General features: G+C 55.4%; 1 protein-coding gene across 2 annotated transcripts in view; it reads left to right on the top strand.

Moving 5' to 3' along the window:
- The window catches only part of RYR1 (ryanodine receptor 1), a 108,320-nt gene that overhangs the window by 18,358 nt on the left and 66,913 nt on the right, over nucleotides 1–23,049 (top strand). For both annotated transcript variants that reach the window (XM_070061820.1, NM_001101718.1), the window contains 20 exon segments: nucleotides 144–385; nucleotides 866–1,058; nucleotides 1,938–2,154; nucleotides 4,601–4,705; nucleotides 4,862–4,965; nucleotides 5,298–5,381; nucleotides 6,091–6,398; nucleotides 6,993–7,195; nucleotides 7,899–8,073; nucleotides 8,249–8,457; nucleotides 11,344–11,738; nucleotides 12,948–13,080; nucleotides 13,834–13,994; nucleotides 14,469–14,634; nucleotides 16,096–16,182; nucleotides 16,306–16,532; nucleotides 17,684–18,293; nucleotides 19,110–19,376; nucleotides 19,706–19,906; nucleotides 20,221–20,332. In XM_070061820.1, the coding sequence (XP_069917921.1) occupies nucleotides 144–385; nucleotides 866–1,058; nucleotides 1,938–2,154; nucleotides 4,601–4,705; nucleotides 4,862–4,965; nucleotides 5,298–5,381; nucleotides 6,091–6,398; nucleotides 6,993–7,195; nucleotides 7,899–8,073; nucleotides 8,249–8,457; nucleotides 11,344–11,738; nucleotides 12,948–13,080; nucleotides 13,834–13,994; nucleotides 14,469–14,634; nucleotides 16,096–16,182; nucleotides 16,306–16,532; nucleotides 17,684–18,293; nucleotides 19,110–19,376; nucleotides 19,706–19,906; nucleotides 20,221–20,332 (4,199 nt within the window).

The following is a 23,049-nucleotide window of genomic DNA, read 5'->3' as shown; positions in this document are numbered from 1 at the left end:
CTTTCTCTGTGTTCTCCTTTTGCCTGTGTCTGTCTGCAGTTCTCGTCTTCCTTTCTCCCTGTTGCTCTCCCCTCTCTGTCTCCTCTGTCTGTCCCTTCTCTCCTCCCCACCCCGACCCCTCTCCTGTCCCGTCTCTCCTGCAGCATCCGCCCCAACATCTTCGTGGGCCGAGCCGAGGGCTCCACGCAGTACGGCAAATGGTACTTTGAGGTGATGGTGGACGAGGTGGTTCCATTTCTGACAGCTCAGGCCACCCATCTGCGGGTGGGCTGGGCCCTCACCGAGGGCTACAGCCCCTACCCTGGCGGCGGCGAGGGCTGGGGCGGCAACGGGGTCGGCGATGACCTCTACTCCTACGGCTTTGACGGGCTGCACCTCTGGACAGGTACGTGGACCCTTCCGGGGGGCCCTCACTCTTAGGGTTCTTGGGATCCTGAACCCCAGGAGAGGCCAACCTTTGACTCCTAATCCCCATTTCCTAAGACCCTAACCCTGGAGTTTCTGATTTGTTTCCTCATAACCTCTGACCCCAACACAAGTATTGCCTCTGACCCCAGAGATCTCAGAAGGCTTCCCAGATCCCACGACCTCTGATTCCACTTGAGTGCTGATCCAAGCGTTCCCCAGTTCTAACTCTGGGAGGACTTTCATGTCGACCCCACAGCTCTCAGGATCCTTAACCCCAAGGGACTCCTGCCATCTGCTCCTGGTTACAGAGTGTCAGGACCCTCCCCAGGAACACGTGCCCTTAAGGTTTACAGAGCCGGTCCCCATGGGCTCCTACGATAGCTGCCCCATAGCTCTTGGGATCATTGGTTGTGTGAGATCTCTGACCTGTGACCCCTTCCTGGCTACCCTGGTGCAGGACACGTGGCACGCCCGGTAACCTCCCCTGGGCAGCACCTGCTGGCCCCTGAGGATGTGGTCAGCTGCTGCCTGGACCTCAGCGTGCCATCCATCTCCTTCCGCATCAATGGCTGCCCTGTGCAGGGTGTCTTTGAGGCCTTCAACCTGGACGGGCTCTTCTTCCCTGTGGTCAGCTTCTCGGCTGGTGTCAAGTGAGGACTTGCTCTTGCCCCATTGTCAGTGCCCAGACCCATGACTGACCCAAGACAGCTTCCTCAATCACCCCACAGCCTCCTAGGGGGACGCCTGGGTTGAGTTCCTAGTGACCTCGGTGTGACCCCAAACTCTCCCAAAGGCCTCAGGTTCTTCTCAGCCCCGTGTCCTTCCAGTGACCTCCAGGTGACCCCAGAATTTCACAATGACTTTATAACAACCCCGACTCTCCCAGTGATGCCCCTATAGCCAAAGACCCTTCCATGTCCTCCTGATGACCTTAGAGTCTCTCTCACTGGCTCCAGGACAAAGACCCAATGACCGTCCATCCTCCTGGGACCAGCCCCTCCACTGCCCATGATCTCAGACTCTCCCAGGGACCCCACACCCTTCCCATCACCTCTCCATGATGCCGGCATCTCCCAGCTGCCATTCCAACAGGCCCACTACTTTCGCAGGGACCCCGGGTTCTCTGTGCACATGGTGGCGTTTAGGGCTAGTGCAGGATCATGACAGTCTCTTAGTGGCTTCTCCCCGAAACCTCCCAGGATCTCTGAGTGCTCTGTTGATTTGAGGTCAGGGACCTGCCCGAGACCTTGCAGTGGCCGAACTCTCCTCTGCTAACTGGGCTCCCTCCCTCCCCATCTCCCCGACAACCCCACACTTTTCCTTTCGCTCCTCGGGTAATATTTCCTTTCACTGATCCGTTGAGTCTCTACGTGCTAACTCCCAAATGACCTCCGGGACCCTGCGGCTTCCCAGTGACCTCAGGCCTCCCCAGAACCTTGTGTCAACCCCAGGCTTGCTCCCGCGCCCCACTGACCTCAGACCCCTCCTGCAGAGCCACCTCCCCGACAAGGGTCTTCTTCCTCTCCCAGGGTGCGGTTTCTCCTTGGCGGCCGCCATGGTGAATTCAAGTTCCTGCCCCCACCCGGCTACGCCCCATGCCATGAGGCAGTGCTCCCGCGAGAGCGACTCCGTCTTGAGCCCATCAAGGAGTACAGACGGGAAGGGCCGCGGGGGCCCCACCTGGTGGGCCCCAGCCGCTGCCTCTCGCACACTGACTTTGTGCCCTGCCCGGTGGACACCGTCCAGGTACTTGGTGCCCTGCAGGGTCGTCTGGTGAGGCAGGCTGGCTTAGCAGTCAGTGAGGTGGGGAGCTGAGCTGGAAGCTGGGAGCCTCCATGTTTATGAATGGAGAAACCAAGGCCCAGAGGGTGCAGAGACTCCCTCCGGCAGAGTCCCAGGCTCAGGAGTCTCCCTGTAGCTTTGACTGAAGCCTGAGGTCTCACCCACTACAGCTGCTTGGGCGTCTCTTCTGTGCCAGGCCTCTCCCACTCTGCACACCCTGACCCGGACTCCCCACCTGCCCTCCAGGCTCTCGCTGATTAGGAGCCTGGTAGCAAGGGTTGGGTTTTCTGTCCTATCATGGGCACGAGATTCACCTCCTGTGCCTCAGTTTCCTCGCATGGGCCCCAAAGCAGGTAGCAGCAGGTCCAAGCTCAGAGCATGATCGTGGACCGGGTGAATTAGTGTACGCTAAGTGCTTGGCATAGTCCTGAGCAAATAGGGAGCACTCAGTGCTCGTTATCAGTAGCACACTGCTGTCCCAGGGGGCCTCATCCTCCCCCCACCCCAGCCCCCAGGCCAGAGCCCCGGGCTTCTGCTAGATGCCACCTCCTGGTCACCCCCCTCCTCATCCCCCCACGGCTCTCCTGGCCCAGTCATTGGCTCTTCCTGCAGAACACTACCACCACCAGCATTTATTAGGTGCCTACTGTGTGCCAGGCATTTACATAAGTTATACAGGTTGAGTAACCCTTATCCAAAATGTTTCTTGGGTTTGGACTTTGGAATATTTTCATGTACGTAATGAGACACCCTGAGGATGGGACCCAAGACTAAACACAGAAATCATTCATATACACCTCCTACACACAGCCTGAAGGCCTATTTCATATAATATTTTAGGTGCACCTGTGCTTTTAATTTTTCAATTTTTCTTTATTTGAAAGGCAGAGTTATAGAGAAAAGGAGGGAGAGATAGAGATATTGTCCATCTGCTGGTTCACTCCCCAAATGTCCACAATGACTGGGGCTGGGCCAGGCTGAAGCCAAGAACCAGGAGCTTCATCTGGGTTTCCTATGTGGGTGCAAGGGCCCAAGGACTTGGGCGATCTTCCTATGCTTTCCCTGGCACATTAGCAGGCAACTGGAGCAGCCAGGACTTGAACCAGCACCCGTAGGGGATGCCAGCATTGCAGGCAGTAGCTTAACCTGTTACACCATGACACCAGTCCTGCACCTGCATTTAAAAAAACATTTAGGGTTTTCAAAATAATTTTAAAGGGTTTATTAATTTATTAAAGGCAGAGTTACAGAGAGAGAGGGAAAGGCAGAGATACAGAGAGGGACAGAGAGATGTTCCATCTACTGGTTCACTTACCAGATGGCTGCATCAGCTGAGGCTGCACCAGGCTGAAGTCAGGAGCCAGGAGATTCATCCGGGTCTCCCACATGGGTGTAGGGGCCCAAGGCCTTGGGTCATCTTCTGCTGCTTTCCCAGGTGCATTAGCGGGAGCTGGATCAGAAGTGGAGCAGCCGGGGCTTGAACTGGTGCCCATATGGGATGCCAGCACTATAGGCAGTGGTTTAACTCACTGCACCATAGCACTGGCCCCTAAATAATTTTTTAAAAAATTTATTTATTTGAAAGGCAAAATTACAGAGAGAGAAGGAGAGACAGAGAGATCTTCTATCAGCTGGTTCACTCTCCAAATGGCCGCAATGGCCCATGCTAGGACAGGTCAAAGTCAGGAAGCCCAGAATTCCATCCAAGTCTCCTACATGGGTGCAGGGGCCATCTTCTCTGTCTTCCCAGGAGCATTAGCAGGGAGCTGAATCAGAAGTGGAGCATGGCTGGGACTTGAACTGATGCCCATATGGGATGCTGGTGTTGCAGGCAGTGGCTTACCCTGCTGCACCACGGCACTGGGCCTGTTAAATCTCTGTTTCGAATGTGACCCATACATGAGGTCAGGTGACTGGAATTCTCTGCTGGTGCCATTACATTAGCATTCAAAAAACTTTGGATTTTGGAGCATTTTGGATGTTGAATTTTTGGATTAGGGATGTTCAACCTGTATAGCATTTAGCAGTTTACAAAACTGGTTGCACTGAATCCTTCTGACACAAGTATGACAAGCATCGGTAGGATTCTCATTATGCAGAGAAAGAAAAAGGCTTGTTCATTCATTCTTCAGATGTTTCCTGAGCTGCTGCTTTGTGTCTGGCTCTGGGCTGAGGACCTTATGGAAACTGAGGCAGCCGCAGGCCCTGCCCTCACCAAGCTCCCAGTCCGCAGGGGAGACAGACCCCTCCCTAGATGATTCCTTAGTTCTGATGATCCAACTCCCCATTCATCTGGGCGGCAACCTCAGAGCCAAGGGGAGGGGTGGGTGTGCAGGGTTCATCCGTGTTCCTGGACACAGCGGTCATGGTGGAGGGATCTCAGGGACTCAGGAGTGTCCCCTGCCCCCAGATTGTCCTGCCTCCCCACCTGGAGCGCATCCGTGAGAAGCTGGCAGAGAACATCCATGAACTCTGGGCGCTGACGCGCATCGAGCAAGGCTGGACCTATGGCCCGGTGAGCGGCGGCCGGCGCGTGCAGCAGGGCGAGGGAGGATCCCAGGGGTTTGAGGGGACTTCAGGGCAGCACTAAGGGCTGGAGGTCGAGGGTCACGGTCTGGGAATGCTGGGGAGGGAAGGGGGAACCGAGACGTTGACCCCAGGGGTTCTCCAGGTTCGGGATGACAACAAGAGGCTGCACCCGTGTCTCGTGAACTTCCACAGCCTTCCGGAGCCCGAGAGGAATTACAACCTGCAGATGTCGGGCGAGACTCTCAAGTGAGGGGACTGGGGACGGGGGCTGGGCCGGCTGTCAGGAGAGAGCAAGAGAGTTAGCAGGGGGGACAGCCACACAGACAGGCATTGGGAGAAGCTGACCAGAGAAGGGTGTGGAGATGGAAAGAGATGCAGAGAGAGACAGAAAAAGCAGTAGGCAGGAAGAGATGGACATGGTCCAAGAGATACGTCGGCAAAGAAATGCAAAGACAGAAGTAAGAGAGACAGACGAGACCAAGAGAGATGGCGACAGACGCCCGGGGAAGGAGAGAGACTGAGACACCCAGAGGCAGAGGCGGTGCTCTGTGCAAATGCCTGTGTCCCTGGGTCCCCAGGACTCTGCTGGCGCTGGGCTGCCACGTGGGCATGGCCGACGAGAAGGCGGAGGACAACCTGAAGAAGACAAAGCTGCCCAAGACGTGAGTGTGGTGTCCGGCGTGGCTGGGGATGCCCTGGGGGAAGGCAGGGGAGAGCGAGGGGCTTTGTGGGGAGGCTGTGGCCAGAGGCACAGGGGCCAGGGCACCAGGTGAAGGTCACAGGGTGAGGGTTCCGAGCTCTGGAGTGAGAGGTGGCTGTCTAGGAGTTGGTAGTTCCAGAGAGAGCGAGAGAGCGAGAATGAAAGAATGAGAGAGCCCAAGTGTGGGATGCAGGGTGAGGATCTGCCCTGAGAAATCAGAGGTGAAGCTCTGTGTTAGAGGCAAGGGGTCCACGGGAAAAGGTGGGAGTCCATAGGTTATAGTTCTCTGTAAAGGATCTTAGAATTATAGTGAGAGTTACAGGTCCTGAGGTCAGAGGTCAAGCACTCAAAGCCAGGGGTGTAGGAGTTCGGGGTCTGGAGTCAAGAGGAAGACATTTCAAGAGGTGAGAGGTCAGAGAGAGCCAGGGTCAAAGATAAGGTTCCCAAAATGGGAATGAAGAGGTCACAGAGGCCAGAGGTCAGTGATGTCAAAACCCTTGCCAGGGTCACAGGATCCTGGGGTCAGAGGTCAGAGAGCTCAAACTGTGATATCAGAGAATGAAGGTTAGAAATTCCAAACCTCAGAGCAAAGGTCAGAGGTCAGGAATCCCATAGCCCAGGGCCCAGAGGTGGTAGGGACTCATCCAACCGAGGCCCTGCCTGCCCTACAGGTATATGATGAGCAATGGGTACAAGCCAGCCCCGCTGGACTTGAGCCATGTGCGACTGACACCCGCACAGACGACACTGGTGGACCGGCTGGCAGAGAATGGGCATAACGTGTGGGCACGAGACCGAGTGGCCCAGGGCTGGAGCTACAGCGCCGTGCAGGACATCCCGGCTCGCCGGAACCCTCGCCTTGTGCCCTACCGCCTGCTGGACGAGGCCACCAAGCGCAGCAACCGGGACAGCCTCTGCCAGGCCGTGCGCACCCTGCTGGGCTATGGCTACAACATCGAGCCACCTGACCAGGAGCCCAGTGAGCACCGACCTTCCCTGGAGGCCAGCTTTGACCCCCTCACCACTGACCTCTGCACCATAGCTACAAAATGAAGTCACCCAGCCAGGGGCTCCGAGACCCGCTAGTCCATACCCTGAGCCTGACATCTAACCCTTCTCTGACTCCTGATCCCAGCCTTAACACCTAACTTTGACCATGACCCCCAACTCTCAGTTTCTCAACCCCTGACCTCAATCCCAATTTCTAGTTCCTCCCTGACCCTGACTCCGACCCCTGATCTTGCTCTCAACCCTTGATTCTAAACATTGACTTTAATCTTGACCCTTAATCCCAGACCATAACCCTAACCATGCCACTGACCCAACTTTCCCCCTGTGTGTCTCTCAGGACCTATCCTCTGGGTTCTCTGACTGCTAACAACATGGGAGTCTCTCTTAGTAGGTCCCTCCTACCCTCTCTGACTAGTCTGAGGCTCCCCTATTCTCCTCTGACACCTAGAAACTGCCCCCCGGGCCCCCCAGGCCCTTACCTTCTCCAGTTTCTCCCACCAACCTCTCAATGTCTGGGGATCCACCTCCTGGCCAGCCTGACTCTGCCCGCTCTCATTTGTAGGTCAGGTGGAGAACCAGTCTCGCTGGGACCGGGTGCGCATCTTCCGGGCAGAGAAATCCTACACAGTGCAGAGTGGCCGCTGGTACTTCGAGTTTGAGGCCGTCACCACAGGCGAGATGCGAGTGGGCTGGGCGAGGCCCGAGCTGCGGCCTGACGTCGAGCTGGGAGCGGATGAGCTGGCCTACGTCTTCAACGGGCACCGCGTGGGTACCTGCTTGGATTCCACTCTGCCAGGCGCTGTGGTCCCTGCCACAGATCATACACTCTTCCCCTGCCTCTGTCTGGACCGCACTCTGTCATCTCTGCCTCTACCCGACCAGTCTTCCAACCATTGCTCCCTCCATCTGTCCACCCACCCATCCATCCATCCACCCACCCACCCACTCACCCAACCATCCATGCATCTATCCACTCATCCATCCATCCATCCATCCATGCATACACTTATACTTTTTTCCTTTCTTCCACCAACCCATGTAGACTTTCAACCTGCCATCCGTTCTTCAGTCCAACCATATGCCCAACTATTCAACCACCCACCTCAGTATCCTCCCATCTATTCTGAGTCTGTATAGGGGGCAGTGATGGGTCCATTTCCCTAGGAAAAGCTCCTTGGGCATCAGCTCATCCCCACTCCCACTCTGGGGGTCTGCTCACCTCCGGCTGTGGCAACAGCAGAGAACCCAGGCAGAATGGAAGTGACACGGAGATCAGTGGGGAGGGAAGTCCCAAGGACTGGGCACATAGATGGACAGAGAGGACTCGGTGGAGTAACTCCTCCTCTGCCCTGCTTGCCCTGAACCCGACACTTTGCGTGGTGTCTTCACGCACCTCTCTGCTTGTTTCTGTGTCTCTCCACTTCTCTGCATGTCTCCCCCCCACTCACCTTCCTGGCCCTCCATACAGGGTCAGCGCTGGCACTTGGGCAGTGAGCCGTTCGGGCGGCCCTGGCAGTCAGGCGATGTCGTCGGCTGCATGATCGACCTCACCGAGAACACCATCATCTTCACCCTCAACGGCGAGGTCCTCATGTCTGACTCGGGCTCCGAAACAGCCTTCCGGGAGATCGAGATTGGGGACGGTAGGACTGAGACTCCTCACGTGCCCTTTGTGGGCTCTCTCCGCCTCCCCTGACCCTACACAGCCCTGTGCCCCTACCTCTCCCATCCCTTCCACAGTGCCGCCTCCCCTCGGCTGCCCTGCCTTGCCCATCTACCCCTACATCTCACCCCTGCCCATCCATGCCCTCCCACCAGGCTTCCTGCCTGTCTGCAGCTTGGGACCTGGCCAGGTGGGTCACCTGAACCTGGGCCAGGATGTGAGCTCCCTGCGGTTCTTTGCCATCTGCGGCCTCCAGGAAGGCTTTGAGCCATTCGCCATCAACATGCAGCGCCCTGTCACCACGTGGTTCAGCAAAAGCCTTCCCCAGTTTGAGCCTGTGCCCCCTGAACACCCGCACTATGAGGTGAGGATCAGCTCCACGCAGTGCCTTCTGCACTGTCTCTCAACTCCATCCTTCCCACACTTCCCTTCCCAGAGTTCTCCTCTCCTTCCGTATGGGCATACAGAGCAGGCCAATGGGGATGTCAGGATGGCGGGCTCCCAGGAGTGACTTTAGGATTGAACGATGGCAAACCACAACCCTTCCGAGCTCCACGTGCCTCACCTGAACAACGGGGGAAGATAGATGGCAGAAAAACTGGGTTAAATGGCCCAAACCAAATTTCTAGCAGTTTGATCCTAGAACCAGGTTTAAAGAAATATAAACCCTGGGTACATTTTGACACCTTCTTCACTAGTTGCTCTCTCTGTGTTGGGCGTTTTTGGTTTCTATTTTGTAGTGTTTGTTTGTTTTCAGCAGCTCTTCATCAGCATCTTAACTTTTAGACTTCAAAGTCTTTGCTTTTCCAAGGTTAAACTCAGGGTTCGTCTCCCCACTCAGACTAGAGGATAGTGTTTTCCTCGGCCTGAGAAGGACTTGAGCCTCACGCAGCTGAGCTTCAGCCAGCACGTTAGAATCGGACAGAGGTGGAGTGGCCTCTCGCCGCTGTGGGACCTTGGACACGTGGGTGTCCCTGAGCCTCAGGGTTCCCACTGACAGCGCTGTTGGCAAGAACACGCACACTTTCTCTGTCCTAAATCATTTGAAAGAAGTTGGAGGCATGTGACTCTTTATCCCTGAATACTTGAGTGTGCATTTGTTTGGAACAAGGCTATCCTCTGAGAGAATTGCAGAAAAGATACCAAAATCAAGACATTAAGCATTGATGAAAACTCCTTATCCACACATCAAATTCCGTTTTTGCCTATTGTCAGGATAATGGGCTCTTAGGGCTGACTTTTAAGGTATAACTTGAAAATCCCACCAAATGACCCTTTTTTTCTGGGCCAAAATACAATCTCCAACCCAGGATTTTATCACATTTAGTCTCTTTAAATCTCCAGGTACAATGTCTCTGAATGGTTTCCTTTTGTGGCATTGACTTTTTTTGGAAGACTACAAGCCATTATTTTGCGGCATGTCCCTAGTCTGGGTTTTTCTGCCGCTTTCTCACAGTGAGGAAGCATCCTGTGCTATTTGTATGCGTATTTGGCAGGAGTTTCACAGCAGTGACACTGTGCCCTGCGTGATGACAGAGTGGAGGGCCCTCTGTGTCAGTGGGCTCAGCGTCTGGGGACTCAACCAACTTTACATCAAAAATCTTTGAAAAAAAAATCGCCTTTGTAATGAAAATGTACAGGTTATTTTTTTCTTGTCACTATTCCCTATACAATATAAATATAGCAACAATTCACATAGCATTTATATTGTGTTAGTTGTTCTAAGTAATCTGGAGATGGTTAAAGTATAATGGAGGATGTACAGGGCTATATGCCCGTACTTTGCCTTTTTAAATCAGGGTCCTGAGCATCCAAGGATTTTGGTATCCTGGGGGGAGGGGTCCTAGAACTAGCTCCCTGAGGATCCTGAGGAGCAATGTCCTGACCGTGAACTTGGGCCTCTTTGATTGAGGTAGAATCTGCAGGCTTTCTTCACCATAAAGTTACTGTTTTTCTCTTAGTCATTAATAAGTGATTTGTGGAGATATTTTAAGACTACGCAAAGTGGGAAGGGTTTTAAGGAGGGGAAGGCCCTGTCGAGATTTGAGTTTTGGAAAGGTCTCTGTTGCCAGGGGGCTCTAGGAGGCAGAACGACCAGAGAAGTGGCCAGGGTGGGACTGCGTGGCGGAGTCCGCGAGAGCCTCCTGGCTCTGGCTGCTGCCAGCGGGTGTTCTCAGCCCAAGGAACAGACACCACCAGCAGCCAGAGAGGCTGAGCTGAAATACGCACAACCAGGGGGTGGCATCTCACAGACTTGCTGTCCAGCGGAAGAAGCCAGACCCAAGAGGGCACGAGCTATAGGAGCCCATTCACAGGAAGTTTGAACACGGGCAAAGCTACTCTGCACTTGGTGGAAGCTCACTGTACTGCGTGCTCGCGATGTGTGCAGTGTTCTGAGAGTTACTCTCTACATGCAACAACATTAGCAAAACCCTGACCCTTCTGAGCTGCTGTCTCAGAGGTCCAAGGCTGAGCCTTTCTTCTGTCACTGGACCAATGGCTGCCACATAGGTGCTCAGTAAACGTCTGTGGGGTCAGTGGGTGGATGGATGCACGGATGGACGGATGAATGGATGGGTGGACGGGAGGGTGGGTGGATGGACGGATGAATGGATGGGTGGACGGGAGGGAGGGTGGGTGCACAGGTGGATGGGTGGATGGATGGATGGGTGGGTGGATGGGAGGGTGGGTGGGTGCACAGGTGGATGGGCGGGTGGATGGATGGGAGGATGGGCGGATGCACAGGTGGATGGGTGGGAGGGTGGGTGGGTGCACAGGTGGATGGGTGGATGGGTGGGTGGATGGGAGGGTGGGTGAGTGCACAGGTGGATGGGCGGGTGGATGGATGGGAGGATGGGCGGATGCACAGGTGGATGGGTGGGAGGGTGGGTGGGTGCACAGGTGGATGGGTGGATGGGTGGGTGGATGGATGAATGCACAGGTGGATGGGTGGATGGATGGGAGGATGGGTGGATGGCCTGGTCTGGATTGAGTTCTGTGCATAGGTAGGTTTTGAAGGTTTCCAGGAGTGATTCCAGTGTGGGGCTGGGACTGCCCATGCAGAGGTTGACTGAGGGCTGAAAGCAGCCCCAGGCCAGCTCTTGCCCCGCCCAGAGCATCATTTGTCCAGAGGAGAGGTGTCTGGGCAATTCTCACACAGGTTCAGTAAGGCCTAACCGTGGCTCCGTGTATACCCAGGCTTAGGACCATGGGCCCACCTGCAGGCTCAATGCTCTCCTTCCGCCTCCAGGTGGCGCGCATGGATGGCACTGTGGACACGCCCCCCTGTCTGCGCCTGGCTCACCGCACCTGGGGCTCCCAGAACAGCCTGGTGGAGATGCTGTTCCTCCGGCTGAGCCTTCCGGTCCAGTTCCATCAGCACTTCCGTTGCACCGCAGGGGCCACGCCCTTGGCACCTCCCGGCCTGCAACCCCCGGCGGAGGACGAGGCCCGGGCAGCAGAACCCGACCCTGACTATGAAAACCTGCGCCGCTCAGCTGGGGGCTGGGGCGAGGCTGAAGGGGGCAAAGAGGGAACTGCCAAGGAGGGGACACCCGGGGGCACCCCCCAGCCTGGGGTGGAGGCCCAGCCCGTCAGGGCGGAGAACGAGAAGGATGCCACCACGGAGAAGAACAAGAAGAGAGGGTGAGCCAGGGGGAGCTGGGGGAGGGGGCTGGGGGCTGTCACCCTATTGGGTGCCCTGAGAAACCCCCACGTACCCTAAAGTGGATCCATGTGTGCTAGGTGGAGTCAGGAGACTGAGGGTTCCCATTACCTCCCTGGGATGCTCCAATTCCCTGAGAATATAAACTTGGGGTACCCTATTAACTGTGTTGAAATATTTTGTCCTTGGGCCCCAAAGGGCTCCACCAACAGACTTCATTATCCACTGACCCTGAAAGGGACTCTGGTGTCTTGGGAGAGTTTAGAGTGCCCCAGGGCATCCCAGTGAATGCCAAGTGGTCCTCTGTCTACACTGGGGTCTGTTCTCAAGGGTAGCCCTGAAGGCTAACTTCCAGGGAGAGCCTCAGAGGGCACTGGATTGAAACTCAACCTGCTGCTCCTTTATTCCGGCAGTGGTCCTCAGTGAAACGTGAACTCTGGGTCTTAGGGGGAGTCTGGAAGTGAAAGAGCACTTCTGGTTATCAAAGTTTATGGGGCGGCCGGCGCCGTGGCTCACTAGGCTAATCCTCCGCCTTGTGGTGCCGGCACACCGGGTTCTAGTCCCGGTCAGGGCGTCGGATTCTGTCCCAGTTGCCCCTCTTCCAGGCCAGCTCTCCGCTGTGGCCAGGGAGTGCAGTGGAGGATGGCCCAAGTGCTTGGGCCCTGCACCCCATGGGAGACCAGGATAAGTACCTGGCTCCTGCCATTGGATCAATGTGGTGCGCTGGCCACTGCAGCCATTGGAGGGTGAACCAACGGCAAAAGGAAGACCTTTCTCTCTGTCTCTCTCTCTCACTGTCCACTCTGCCTGTCAAAAAAAAAAAAAGTTTATGGGGCACTGCTGGGGAGCCCAGTGTGCTGGACAGTGCCACACGGTGATGAGCTGTCCTCTGCCAGGTGCAGTTAGCACTCACATGGAAATGCACATGAGAAGGCTCATTTAGGGGGACCACCATGTGTCCCAAAGGAGACCCCCACATTCCCTGACAGCAGCCTTATGTGCGGGTGACCCAGCACCTCCAGGAAGGACTGGGCTGCGGTTGCCAGGAATTCTAGTCTCCTGGAGGCAAGGCCTCAAGCAATAGAAGTGGGCCAGCATTCAGACAGATGTGGGGACTTGATGGTTGTGGTGGGGGCCCAAGGGCTGGGCTCGAGGTCTAATTCTCAAGCTGGCCTCTCCTCCCATGCCAGGTTCTTATTCAAGGCCAAGAAGGCCGCCATGATGACTCAGCCACCAGCCACCCCTGCTCTGCCCCGGCTCCCTCACGACGTGGTGCCTGCTGACAACCGCGATGACCCCGAGATCATCCTCAACACCACCACGGTGTGAACCCAGAAACCCCTCACAGGGCATCAGAACCCCTTGATCTCCAAACCCAGTGCTGCAGTCCCCAGTAACTGCCTATACCTGGGGCTACCCCAGAGTATACCAGAGACTCAGAATGTGACACACACTGAATCCTCGGAACACTAAATCCAAGAGAGCCACGGCCTATGGCCCCTGATGGACTCCCAGGGACCCCCAACTCCAGGAGCTGGACCAGTGTAGACCCCGACATTTGGTTCACACATAGAAACACAAAACTCCCAAATTGAATAATGAGTCTCATATAGTCCTGGGAGCCGAACTTCATAATTATCCCACATAGTTTTGAGCTCCTGCAAATCTGGAATGTTCTGTGAGACAGATAGCCCACTGCTTAGGATCACGGCCACCCAGGTGCCACTCGGGCAGGTGAAATCCCCCCACCTGTCAAATGGGGATAAAAACTGTACCCAGCCAATATGGTGGCCATGAGGTTGCAGTGAGTTCATGTGTGCCAGGGGCCTCAGAACAGGAAGTGCTATTGCTGACTTTGCTATAACCTGGAGAGGGGCCTGCATGTGGCAGTGTCACAGAATATCCCCAGGGGTTCCCCAAATGTAGCATCAGCGGACACAGAAGAAACAGACATAGCTGCAGGGGGCCTCAAATGGGGCAGCTTCTTGTGAAACCGTCAGAGGGCCAAGTCAGCATTCCAGGGAGCCCACGTCCCGTCCCCCGGACTGACCACTGATCCCCTCCTTGTGTCCTCAGTACTATTACTCCGTGAGGGTCTTCGCGGGTCAGGAGCCCAGCTGCGTATGGGTGGGCTGGGTCACCCCCGACTACCATCAGCACGACATGAACTTTGACCTCAGCAAGGTCCGGGCAGTGACGGTGACCATGGGGGATGAACAAGGCAACGTCCACAGCAGGTGCCAGGGTGGGCTGGATGGGGAGGTGAGGGAGTCTGGGGTGGGGGCGGTGGGAGATCCGGGAACTTTCTGGAAGAGGAAGAGGCTCTGGAGTGCTGGGCACTGACTCGGGAGTCTGCCTCATCCCTTTCCTCTCCCTCCTCTCTTCCTCCGATGGCTCCTGCTCTGGTTTTCCCTCCTCCTGCTCTCTCTCCCTTTCTCCTTCTTCTCCTCCTTCTCCTCCTCCTCCTATGTCACTATCTCCTTTCTCCTCTTTCTCCTGTTCTCTTTCCTTCCCCTCCGTCCAGGCCTCTTACCAGCCTCTAAGAATTCTAGCCCCAAGGGTCTCAGAATCTGGGGTGAGAGGTTTAGGTGTTGAGGTCTGCAGGTGGTGGATGTCTGGGGGTGGGGCTGTGAGGTCAGGGGATCCTGGGAGCTTGGGGAAGGGGGTGTCTGGGTTCCAGAGGATCTGAGCAGTGACTTCTGTCTTCCCAGCCTCAAGTGCAGCAACTGCTACATGGTGTGGGGTGGGGACTTCGTGAGCCCTGGGCAGCAGGGCCGGATCAGCCACACGGACCTTGTCATTGGCTGCCTGGTGGACCTGGCCACTGGCTTAATGACCTTCACGGCCAATGGCAAAGAGAGCAACACCTTTTTCCAGGTGAGCCCATCCCTAAGCAACTTAGCAAGAGCATCTTCACGCCCCAGCATGAACCCCTTCCCGAGGCCCCTGCAGCCAGACCCCAGAGAGAGAGGACATACATGGCTCCTAGCTTGAACCTTCCACTAAGTGGAGGCCCAGAACCAAGAAGGAGATGGCACAGCCTTGACCTTGGAGAGAGGTCGGGGTTCCCTCTGGGGCTGGCTGACCCCAGTCACCACCTTCTCACCAATCAGAGAACACTCTAGGATGGGCCACGATTCGAAGGTGGGTTTTTACTTTTCAGTATTTTATTATGAAAAATGTCAAGCACATAACAAAATCAAAGGGACTGTTGACTGAATGCCCATATATACCTGGCACCCAGGAGCCACCTTCAGTGTTTGCTACACTGGATTTGCCACTACCTATCATTAATCCATCTAAGATGGGCTTTGTAAAACTTTAGTTTCAACTGGGAATTTCTCTTTTTTAAAAATTTATTTATTTATTTGAGAGGCAGAGTTAGAGAGAGGGAGAGACAGAGAGATCAGTCTTCCATCCACTGGTTCATTTTCCAAATGGTCGCAATGGCCAGCACTGGGTCAGGGCTGAAGCCAGGAGCCCAGAACTTAATCCAGGTCTCCCATGCGGATGGCAGGAGTTTGAGTACTTGGGCCTCCCAGGGCTTACGTTAGCGCTGGAAGTGGAGGTGGGGTTCAGACCTAGGCACTCGGATATGGGATGCGAGCATCCTAAGTTATGTCTTACCTGCTGGGCCGAACACCTGCCCGAGTCTCTTTTCATAGAGAGGCCCCCTGAGCCACCTCTTTGCTTGCTGAAGGAACCAGGCAACACGAGGCCCTGGGCACTTTGCTCCTCCACGTGGGGGCCCCAGACCAGCGGGATCAGCATGAGCCGGGAGCCTGCTAGAACTGCAGAATCTTAGGCCCCTCCCCAGTCTTGCTGAAGTGGGACTTGCATTTTACAAAGATCCCAAGGGGCCTGTGTGCACAGTACCCAGTGGCCTGCAGTCTGGATGTGGCTGGGGCACCCCTGTGGTGTCACCTGATACTTTACTTCCTTCAGACCAGGGGTAGGGTCCAGCAGTGCCATGAGGCTCAGTGTTGACTTTGGCGATTCGCCTGCACAGGTGGTGGAACCTGGGGCGGTGGGTGCTGGTGGTTGGGTTCCACTGGGCAGTGGGGGAGGGGAAGCAGTCAGAGGGCACTTGTTGGGTTTTAAAGAAGGGGTGTGCTTGGGAGAGAAATGGGAAAGGCATTCCTGGTGGGGGACTTGATAGGCACAAAGACCCAGATGACAGGTCAGCCTGGGTGGGTAACAGGAGGGACAGCCCAGAGCCACGGCAGAGCCCCTGATGCCCCAGTGTGGGTCTGCAGGATCTGTCTCAGAGTTTGAGGTCTGAGTGCACACTCCCTCCAGCCAGCCTTCTCCCTCACCTTGCCGTCTTCTGTCCGCCAGGTGGAACCCAACACAAAGCTCTTTCCTGCCGTGTTTGTCCTGCCCACGCACCAGAACGTCATCCAATTTGAGCTGGGGAAGCAGAAGGTGAGAGTGGTGGGGGCACCGAGAGGGGGAGGTGGCAGGTGGGAGGGGACAGGAGGGGGTCTCCCTGGAAGTGAGGGAGGACTGGGAATCCTGGCCAACGCGTGCGCCTCTCCGTGCCCCCAGAACATCATGCCGCTGTCGGCCGCCATGTTCCTGAGCGAGCGCAAGAACCCAGCGCCACAGTGTCCACCACGGCTGGAGGTGCAGATGCTGATGCCCGTGTCCTGGAGCCGCATGCCCAACCACTTCCTGCAGGTGGAGACGCGGCGCGCTGGCGAGCGCCTCGGCTGGGCCGTGCAGTGCCAGGATCCCCTGACCATGATGGCGCTGCACATCCCGGAGGAGAACCGGTCAGGGCAGGCCCAGCGCCACAGGGGTGGGGCGGGTGCCACAGCCTTCTAGGGTCGGGATCCAACTTGGTGCCTCTCCCTACATCAACCATGGGGCTCCAGACTGCCTCAGAAAATCCCGGGCTCACCTGGGGGTCCCAGATGCAGCTCAGGACTCCCTTTGAAAGCATGGGGAAACTTTTATCTCCCAAGGGCCATTGGCTATTTAGAACCTCATTCACAGGCCATACAAAATTATGAACTTGATAATTAGCCTTGCATAGATTTACTGAGTCCCCGAGGACTCCAGACCTACCCTAGGGGACCCTGCCCTGAGTGCTCCTGGACATTACTCAGAGGCCTGGTTGCACCCAGCTGGTTCTTGGGGGGGCACCTTAGACATGGCCCGTGGAGATTTGAACCCCCCCCCAGACCCATGGACCCACGCACGCCCAGGGCTACACATGTGCTCACGTGGGTGCCAGGCGTGTTCTTCAGGACTCCCAGGAGGCTCCCGAGGTCCTCATTCTTTCCTTTATTCCCCGGTTTGACAAGTGGCTCTGGGTTCCTCCTGTGTGGCCAGCAGCACTCCAGGCTGGTGACTCAGCCTCTGTGAAGTGACATTCGAGTTGTGCTCCTGTGTGGCACAGGGTGCTCGGACCTGCCCAGGGGGACTCAGAGCCATTCCCAGGGGTCCCGACACACTCAGCTATGAGTTTATTCATCTGACAATTACTTACTGAGCACTTGCTATGTGCTAGGCCACTCTTTTTCATTCTGGCTAGTTTTGGCCCTGTTGTAGGTGCTGGGAATGTAGCAAAGGAAACAAAACAGGCAGATGAACCCTGTCCTGTGGAGTTAGCAGTCTAGTGATGAACCATAACCAGGGCATGCCAGGGAGGGGTTGAACCCAACCTGAGGAGCCCAGTTACACACCAGGGTCACACACAAGGGATCTTCTCCATGGACCCTTGGATGCCCATGTTCCCAGCCATCCCAGGGATCCCAGATGTACCCCCCCGGGGAGTCTCACAGATCTCACAGGCACTGACAGAACCATTGAAAGATGGCGAGTCACAGCTCCCCAGCCCTCAGCCCACGGTACGCGGCCCACCCACCACGAAGTATTTAAGCATCCCTTTGCCTCTCTGTGGTCTGTGCCCCTGCCGCAGGTGCATGGACATCCTGGAGCTGTCCGAGCGCCTGGACCTGCAGCGCTTCCACTCGCACACGCTGCGCCTTTACCGCGCCGTGTGCGCCCTGGGCAACAACCGTGTGGCGCATGCTCTGTGCAGCCACGTGGACCAGGCGCAGCTGCTGCACGCGCTGGAGGACGCGCACCTGCCCGGCCCCCTGCGCGCGGGCTACTACGACCTCCTCATCAGCATCCACCTGGAAAGTGCCTGCCGCAGCCGGCGCTCCATGCTCTCCGAGTACATCGTGCCGCTCACGCCCGAGACCCGCGCCATCACGCTCTTCCCGCCGGGAAGGAAGGGGGGAAACGCCCGCCGCCACGGCCTGCCCGGCGTCGGCGTCACCACCTCGCTGCGGCCTCCGCACCATTTCTCCCCTCCGTGCTTCGTGGCCGCCCTGCCCGCCGCCGGGGTGGCGGAAGCCCCGGCCCGCCTCAGCCCTGCCATTCCTCTGGAGGCCCTGCGCGACAAGGCGCTGAGGATGCTGGGAGAGGCCGTGCGCGATGGCGGGCAGCACGCCCGCGACCCCGTCGGGGGCTCCGTGGAGTTCCAGTTCGTGCCGGTGCTCAAGCTCGTGTCCACCCTGCTGGTACAGGCTTCCTGCTGCTTCCTCCTGTCCCGTGGGCCTTCCACATGCAAAATAATCCACCCACGCTGTGTCAGCCCCTCACATGCACCCAGCGACCCATTCCTCTCTCCACCCATCCAGCGTTCAGTCTCCTTCCATCACCTACCTGTCGTCACTCATTGCCTTTCCTTGCACCTGCTCATCTGTCACCTATTCATAAGTTAATCTCCCCTCTCTCTCTCTCTAAGATTTATTTATTTGAAAGACAGAGATCTTCCATCCACTGGTTCACTCCTCAAATGGCTGCAACAGCCAGAGCTGAACCAATCCAAAGCCAGGAGCCTGGAGCTTCTTCTGGGTCTCCCACATGGGTGCAGGGGCACTTAGGCCATCTTCAGCTGCTTTCCCAGGCCATAGCAGAGAGCTGGACCAGAAGTGGAGCAGCTGGGTCTTGAACCGGCGCACATTTGGGATGCTGGCACTGCAGGCTGGGGCTTTAACCCGCAGTGCCACAGCGCTGGCCCCAGTCTCTTCTTCCTTTTTCCCATCCACCCATCCACTCCTCCAACCCACCATCATTCACCCACTAATCAGTCCATCCATCTACCACTCACCTCCACCCATCCATTCATTCACGTGGGTGAGACAAAGGTGTGGGTGTGGGGGGACTCTCAGGAGTGTGGACAGCAAGGTGGTTGATGCCATCCCTGCTTTGAGAGGAATCCTATCCAGCCATTGCAGAAGTGAACCGGGCAGGTGTGGGAGAAGCAGGACTGGGGAGTGAGGCTGGTGCCCGGATGCGGAGGCCACAGTAAGGACCCAGCCTTTGTCCTGCAGGTGATGGGCATCTTTGGCGATGAGGATGTGAAGCAGATCTTAAAGATGATAGAACCTGAAGTTTTCACCGAGGAAGAGGAGGAGGAAGAAGAGGAGGAGGAGGAAGAAGAGGAAGAAGAGGAGGACGAAGAGGAAAAGGAAGAGGACGAGGAGGAAGAGGAGAAGGAAGATGCTGAAAAAGAGGAAGAGGAGGCCCCGGAAGGGGAAAAAGAAGATTTGGAGGAGGGGCTGCTCCAGATGAAGTTGCCGGAGTCCGTGAAGTTACAGGTGGGCTGGGCTCTTCCGGTTTGCCAGCCTCGTGCCTCTGGGCTGGGAGACGCAGCGTCCGTCCGGTGGGGCGTGAGTCCCGACCTGGTCCCAGCTAGGGCGGAGCCGGGGGAATGCACGCAGCGTGGAGTCGTGCTGGAATGCAGCGATGTCTCTGCTTGGCCTGTGGGAGGAGACTGCGGAGGGGGTTAACTTAAGGGCCCAAGCAGGAAATGGTGATGGCTGGGCCCGGACGGGGCTGTGAGGAGGGGGGAGGGGCAGCAGCGAGTTTCAAGGATGATCCTGATGATGGCACTACTGTCCCATTGTGCGCGGGTGGCCTCCCTCAGATGTGCAACCTCCTGGAGTATTTCTGTGACCAAGAGCTACAGCATCGAGTGGAGTCCCTGGCGGCCTTCGCAGAGCGCTACGTGGACAAGCTCCAGGCCAACCAGCGCAGCCGCTACGCCCTCCTCATGAGAGCCTTCACCATGAGTGCAGCTGAGACCGCAAGGCGCACCCGCGAGTTCCGCTCCCCGCCCCAGGAGCAGGTGCTCTGACCCCTGATTCTGGCTGTTCCTACTGCCCGACCCCTCTCCCCATTGTCTCCCCCATTGGTGGTCCTCAACCTCTAACCCCACGTTTGACCCTTGACCTTACGGATGCATCTATCCCTTATTCTCATGCCTCTGTGAATGAATGTGACTGCTGAGTCATGTCAGACTGACCCTGACCCCTCTCAAACCTCTACCCCAGTCTCCCAGGTGTTTGTCACACTTCGCCTCGTTGACCTTAGACAAGGACTGACAGTGGGGTCTTTGATCTGGGGACTTAAATCCTCTTCCTGTCCTCTGGCCTCTCCTAGATCAACATGCTCTTGCACTTCAAAGATGAGGCAGATGAGGAAGACTGCCCTCTCCCCGAGGACATTCGACAGGACTTGCAGGACTTTCATCAAGACCTGCTGGCGCACTGTGGTAAGGGGAGGGCGTCGGACACTGCCCCGACAGACTGTCTCTTGAGACCTCTCCAGAAGCTTCCCCAAGATGTCTTGCATTTAAATAGCTACAGGATCAACGTGATCTAACCGTTGGTTGAATGAGTGAATGGATGAATGATTAGTGAGCAGACAGATGGTGCGTGGAAGATGTGTTGGGTGGGTGCCTGGGTGGATGGATGGACGGATGAGCGGCTACAGACAGGGAATGGAATTGACGGGCAGTTGTGGGAACTGCTGGATGGAAGGAGGGATGAATCATGAAATGGAGACAACAGCTGGAGGTGTGGACACATGAGGAGAAGGGTGGATGGGTGGATGGCTGAGAGTGGGTGGAGAGATGCTGGCTGGCTAGAGGACAGAGGAGTGACCGTCATTGTTTCTGAGGAGGGTTAAGTCAATGCATCTTTTTTGCTTTTTAAAAGAGATTTATTTATTTATTTGAGGGGCAGAGTTACAGACAGGGAGAGCAAGAGATAGAGAAAGAGAGAGAGAGAGGGATCCTGCATCCAGTGTTTCATTCCCCAAATGACTACAACAGCTGGAGCTGGTCCGATCCTAAGCTAGGAGCCAGGAGCTTCTTCCCATGTGGGTGAAGAGGCCCAGTTGCTTGGGCCATCTTAAACTGCTTTCCCAAGCCATTGGCAGAGAGCTGGATCAGAAGTGGAGCAGCCAGGACTCAAACTGGCGCCCATATGGGATGCTGGTACTGTAGGCAGAGGCTTAACCTACTATGCCACAGCGCCAGCCCCGCTGATAAATCTTATTGAGAGTTCTTGTACATGATAGTTCATCTTCTCTGACCTCAAGGTTTTCTCTTTGTCTTTGCCTTTGAACAGTTTGAGTGTGATGTGTCCAGGTGTGGAGCACTTTGTATTTATCCAGTTTGGAGTTTGTTGAGTTTCTTGGATGTGTAGATTAGTGTTTTCCATCATAGTTGGAAAGTTTTTGGCAATTGTTGCTTCAAATATTTTCTGCCCCTTTTTCTCCCCTCCTCTGGGGTTCTTGTGTACACTTGATTGTCTCCCAGGTTTCTGAGACTGTCTTCCACTTTTCTTTGTTCTTTTATTTTTCTGGATAACCTGTATGTTCTAGCTTCAAGTTCAGTGCTTCTTTTTTTAATTTTTTTTAAAGATTTATTTATTTATTTGAAAGTCAGAACTACACAAAGAGAGGAGAGGCAGAGAGAGAGAGGGGTCTTCCATCCACTGGTTCACTCCCCAATTGGCTGCAACAGCGGGAGCTACACCGATCCAAAGCCAGGCGCCAGGAGCTTCTTCTGGGTCTCCCATGCAGGCACAGGGGCCCAAGGACTTGGGGCATCTTCTACTGCTTTCCCAGGCCATAGCAGAGAGCTGGATTGGAAGTGGAGCAGCCAGGACTAGAACCAGTGCCCATATGGGATGCCGGTGCTTCAGGCCAGGGCGTTAACCCACTGTGCCACAATGCTAGCCCCCTCAAGTTCAGTGCTTCTTTCTCCTACCAGCTCAACTATGTTATGGAACCTTTCTAGTGTTTTTAAATTTCAGTTATTATACTTTTCTCTCTTTTTAAAATTTATTTATTTATTTGAAAGGCAAAGATACAGAGAGAGAAGATGAGAGAGAGAGAGAGAGAGAGAGAGATCTGCCACCTACTGGTTCACTCCCCAATTGGCTGCAACAGCCAGGGCTGAGCCAGGCAGAAGCCAGGAGCCAGGAGCTTCATCTCAGTCTCCTGTGTGGGTGCAGGAGCCCAAGCACTTGAGCCATCCTCTGCTGCTTTCCCAGGCATGGTGCTGGATTGGAAGTGGAGCAGCCCCAGGATTTGAACCTGCGCCCATAAGGGATGCTAGCACCACAGGCAGAGGCTTAACCTTCTACATGACAGTCCCAGCCCCTTTTCCCTGTATTTTTAAAAATTTTAAAAGATTTATTTTATTTATCTGAAAGAGTTACAGAGAGAGGTAGAGACAGAGAGAGAGAGGTCTTCCATCCACTGGTTCACTCCCCAGATGGCTGCAATGGCCAGAGCTGTGCCGATCCAACGCCAGGAGCCAGGATCTTCTTCCAGGTCTTCCAAGCGGGTGCAGGGTCCAATATGAAATGCTGGTGCCTCAGGCCAGGGCTTTAACCTGGTGTGCCACAGCACCGGCCCCCCTGTTTTTTTAAAACAGGCATAGTGGCATAGTGGGTAAAGCCGCCATCTGCAGTGCCAGCATCCCATATGGGCAATAGTTTGAGTCCCAGCTGCTCCTCTTCTGATCCAGCTCTCAGCTATGGCCCGGGAAAGCAGTAGAAAATGGCCTGAGTCCTTGGGACCCTGCAGCCATGTGGGAGACCCGGAAGAAGCTCCTGGCTTGAGTAAGGTGCAACTCTGGCTGCTGCGGCCATCTGGGGAGTGAACCAGTGGATGAAAGACCTCTCTCTCTGTCTCTGATCCTACCTCTCTGTAGCTCTGCCTTTCAAATAAATAAATAAATCTTTTTAAAAATAAATTTAAAAATTTTAGTTGAAATGCAATTGTACAGTGCCTACTTTTCAACTCCAGACTTTCCATCTGACTCTTTTTTTAAATATGATTTGACACTTTATTAATATTCTCTTCTGGGTGTGTCACTGTCATCACACTTCTTTTTCATTCTTCATTCATGGTCTCTTTTATTTCTTTTTAAAAGAGTTTCTTTTGGTAATGACAATGTTTCTGTTTCTTTAATTT

This window comes from Oryctolagus cuniculus, chromosome 18 (genome assembly GCF_964237555.1).
Source record: "Oryctolagus cuniculus chromosome 18, mOryCun1.1, whole genome shotgun sequence".
NCBI classification, from domain to species: Eukaryota; Metazoa; Chordata; class Mammalia; order Lagomorpha; family Leporidae; genus Oryctolagus; species Oryctolagus cuniculus.
The sequence above is the reverse complement of the archived record's forward strand: the minus strand, read 5'-3'. Positions and strand labels throughout refer to the sequence as shown.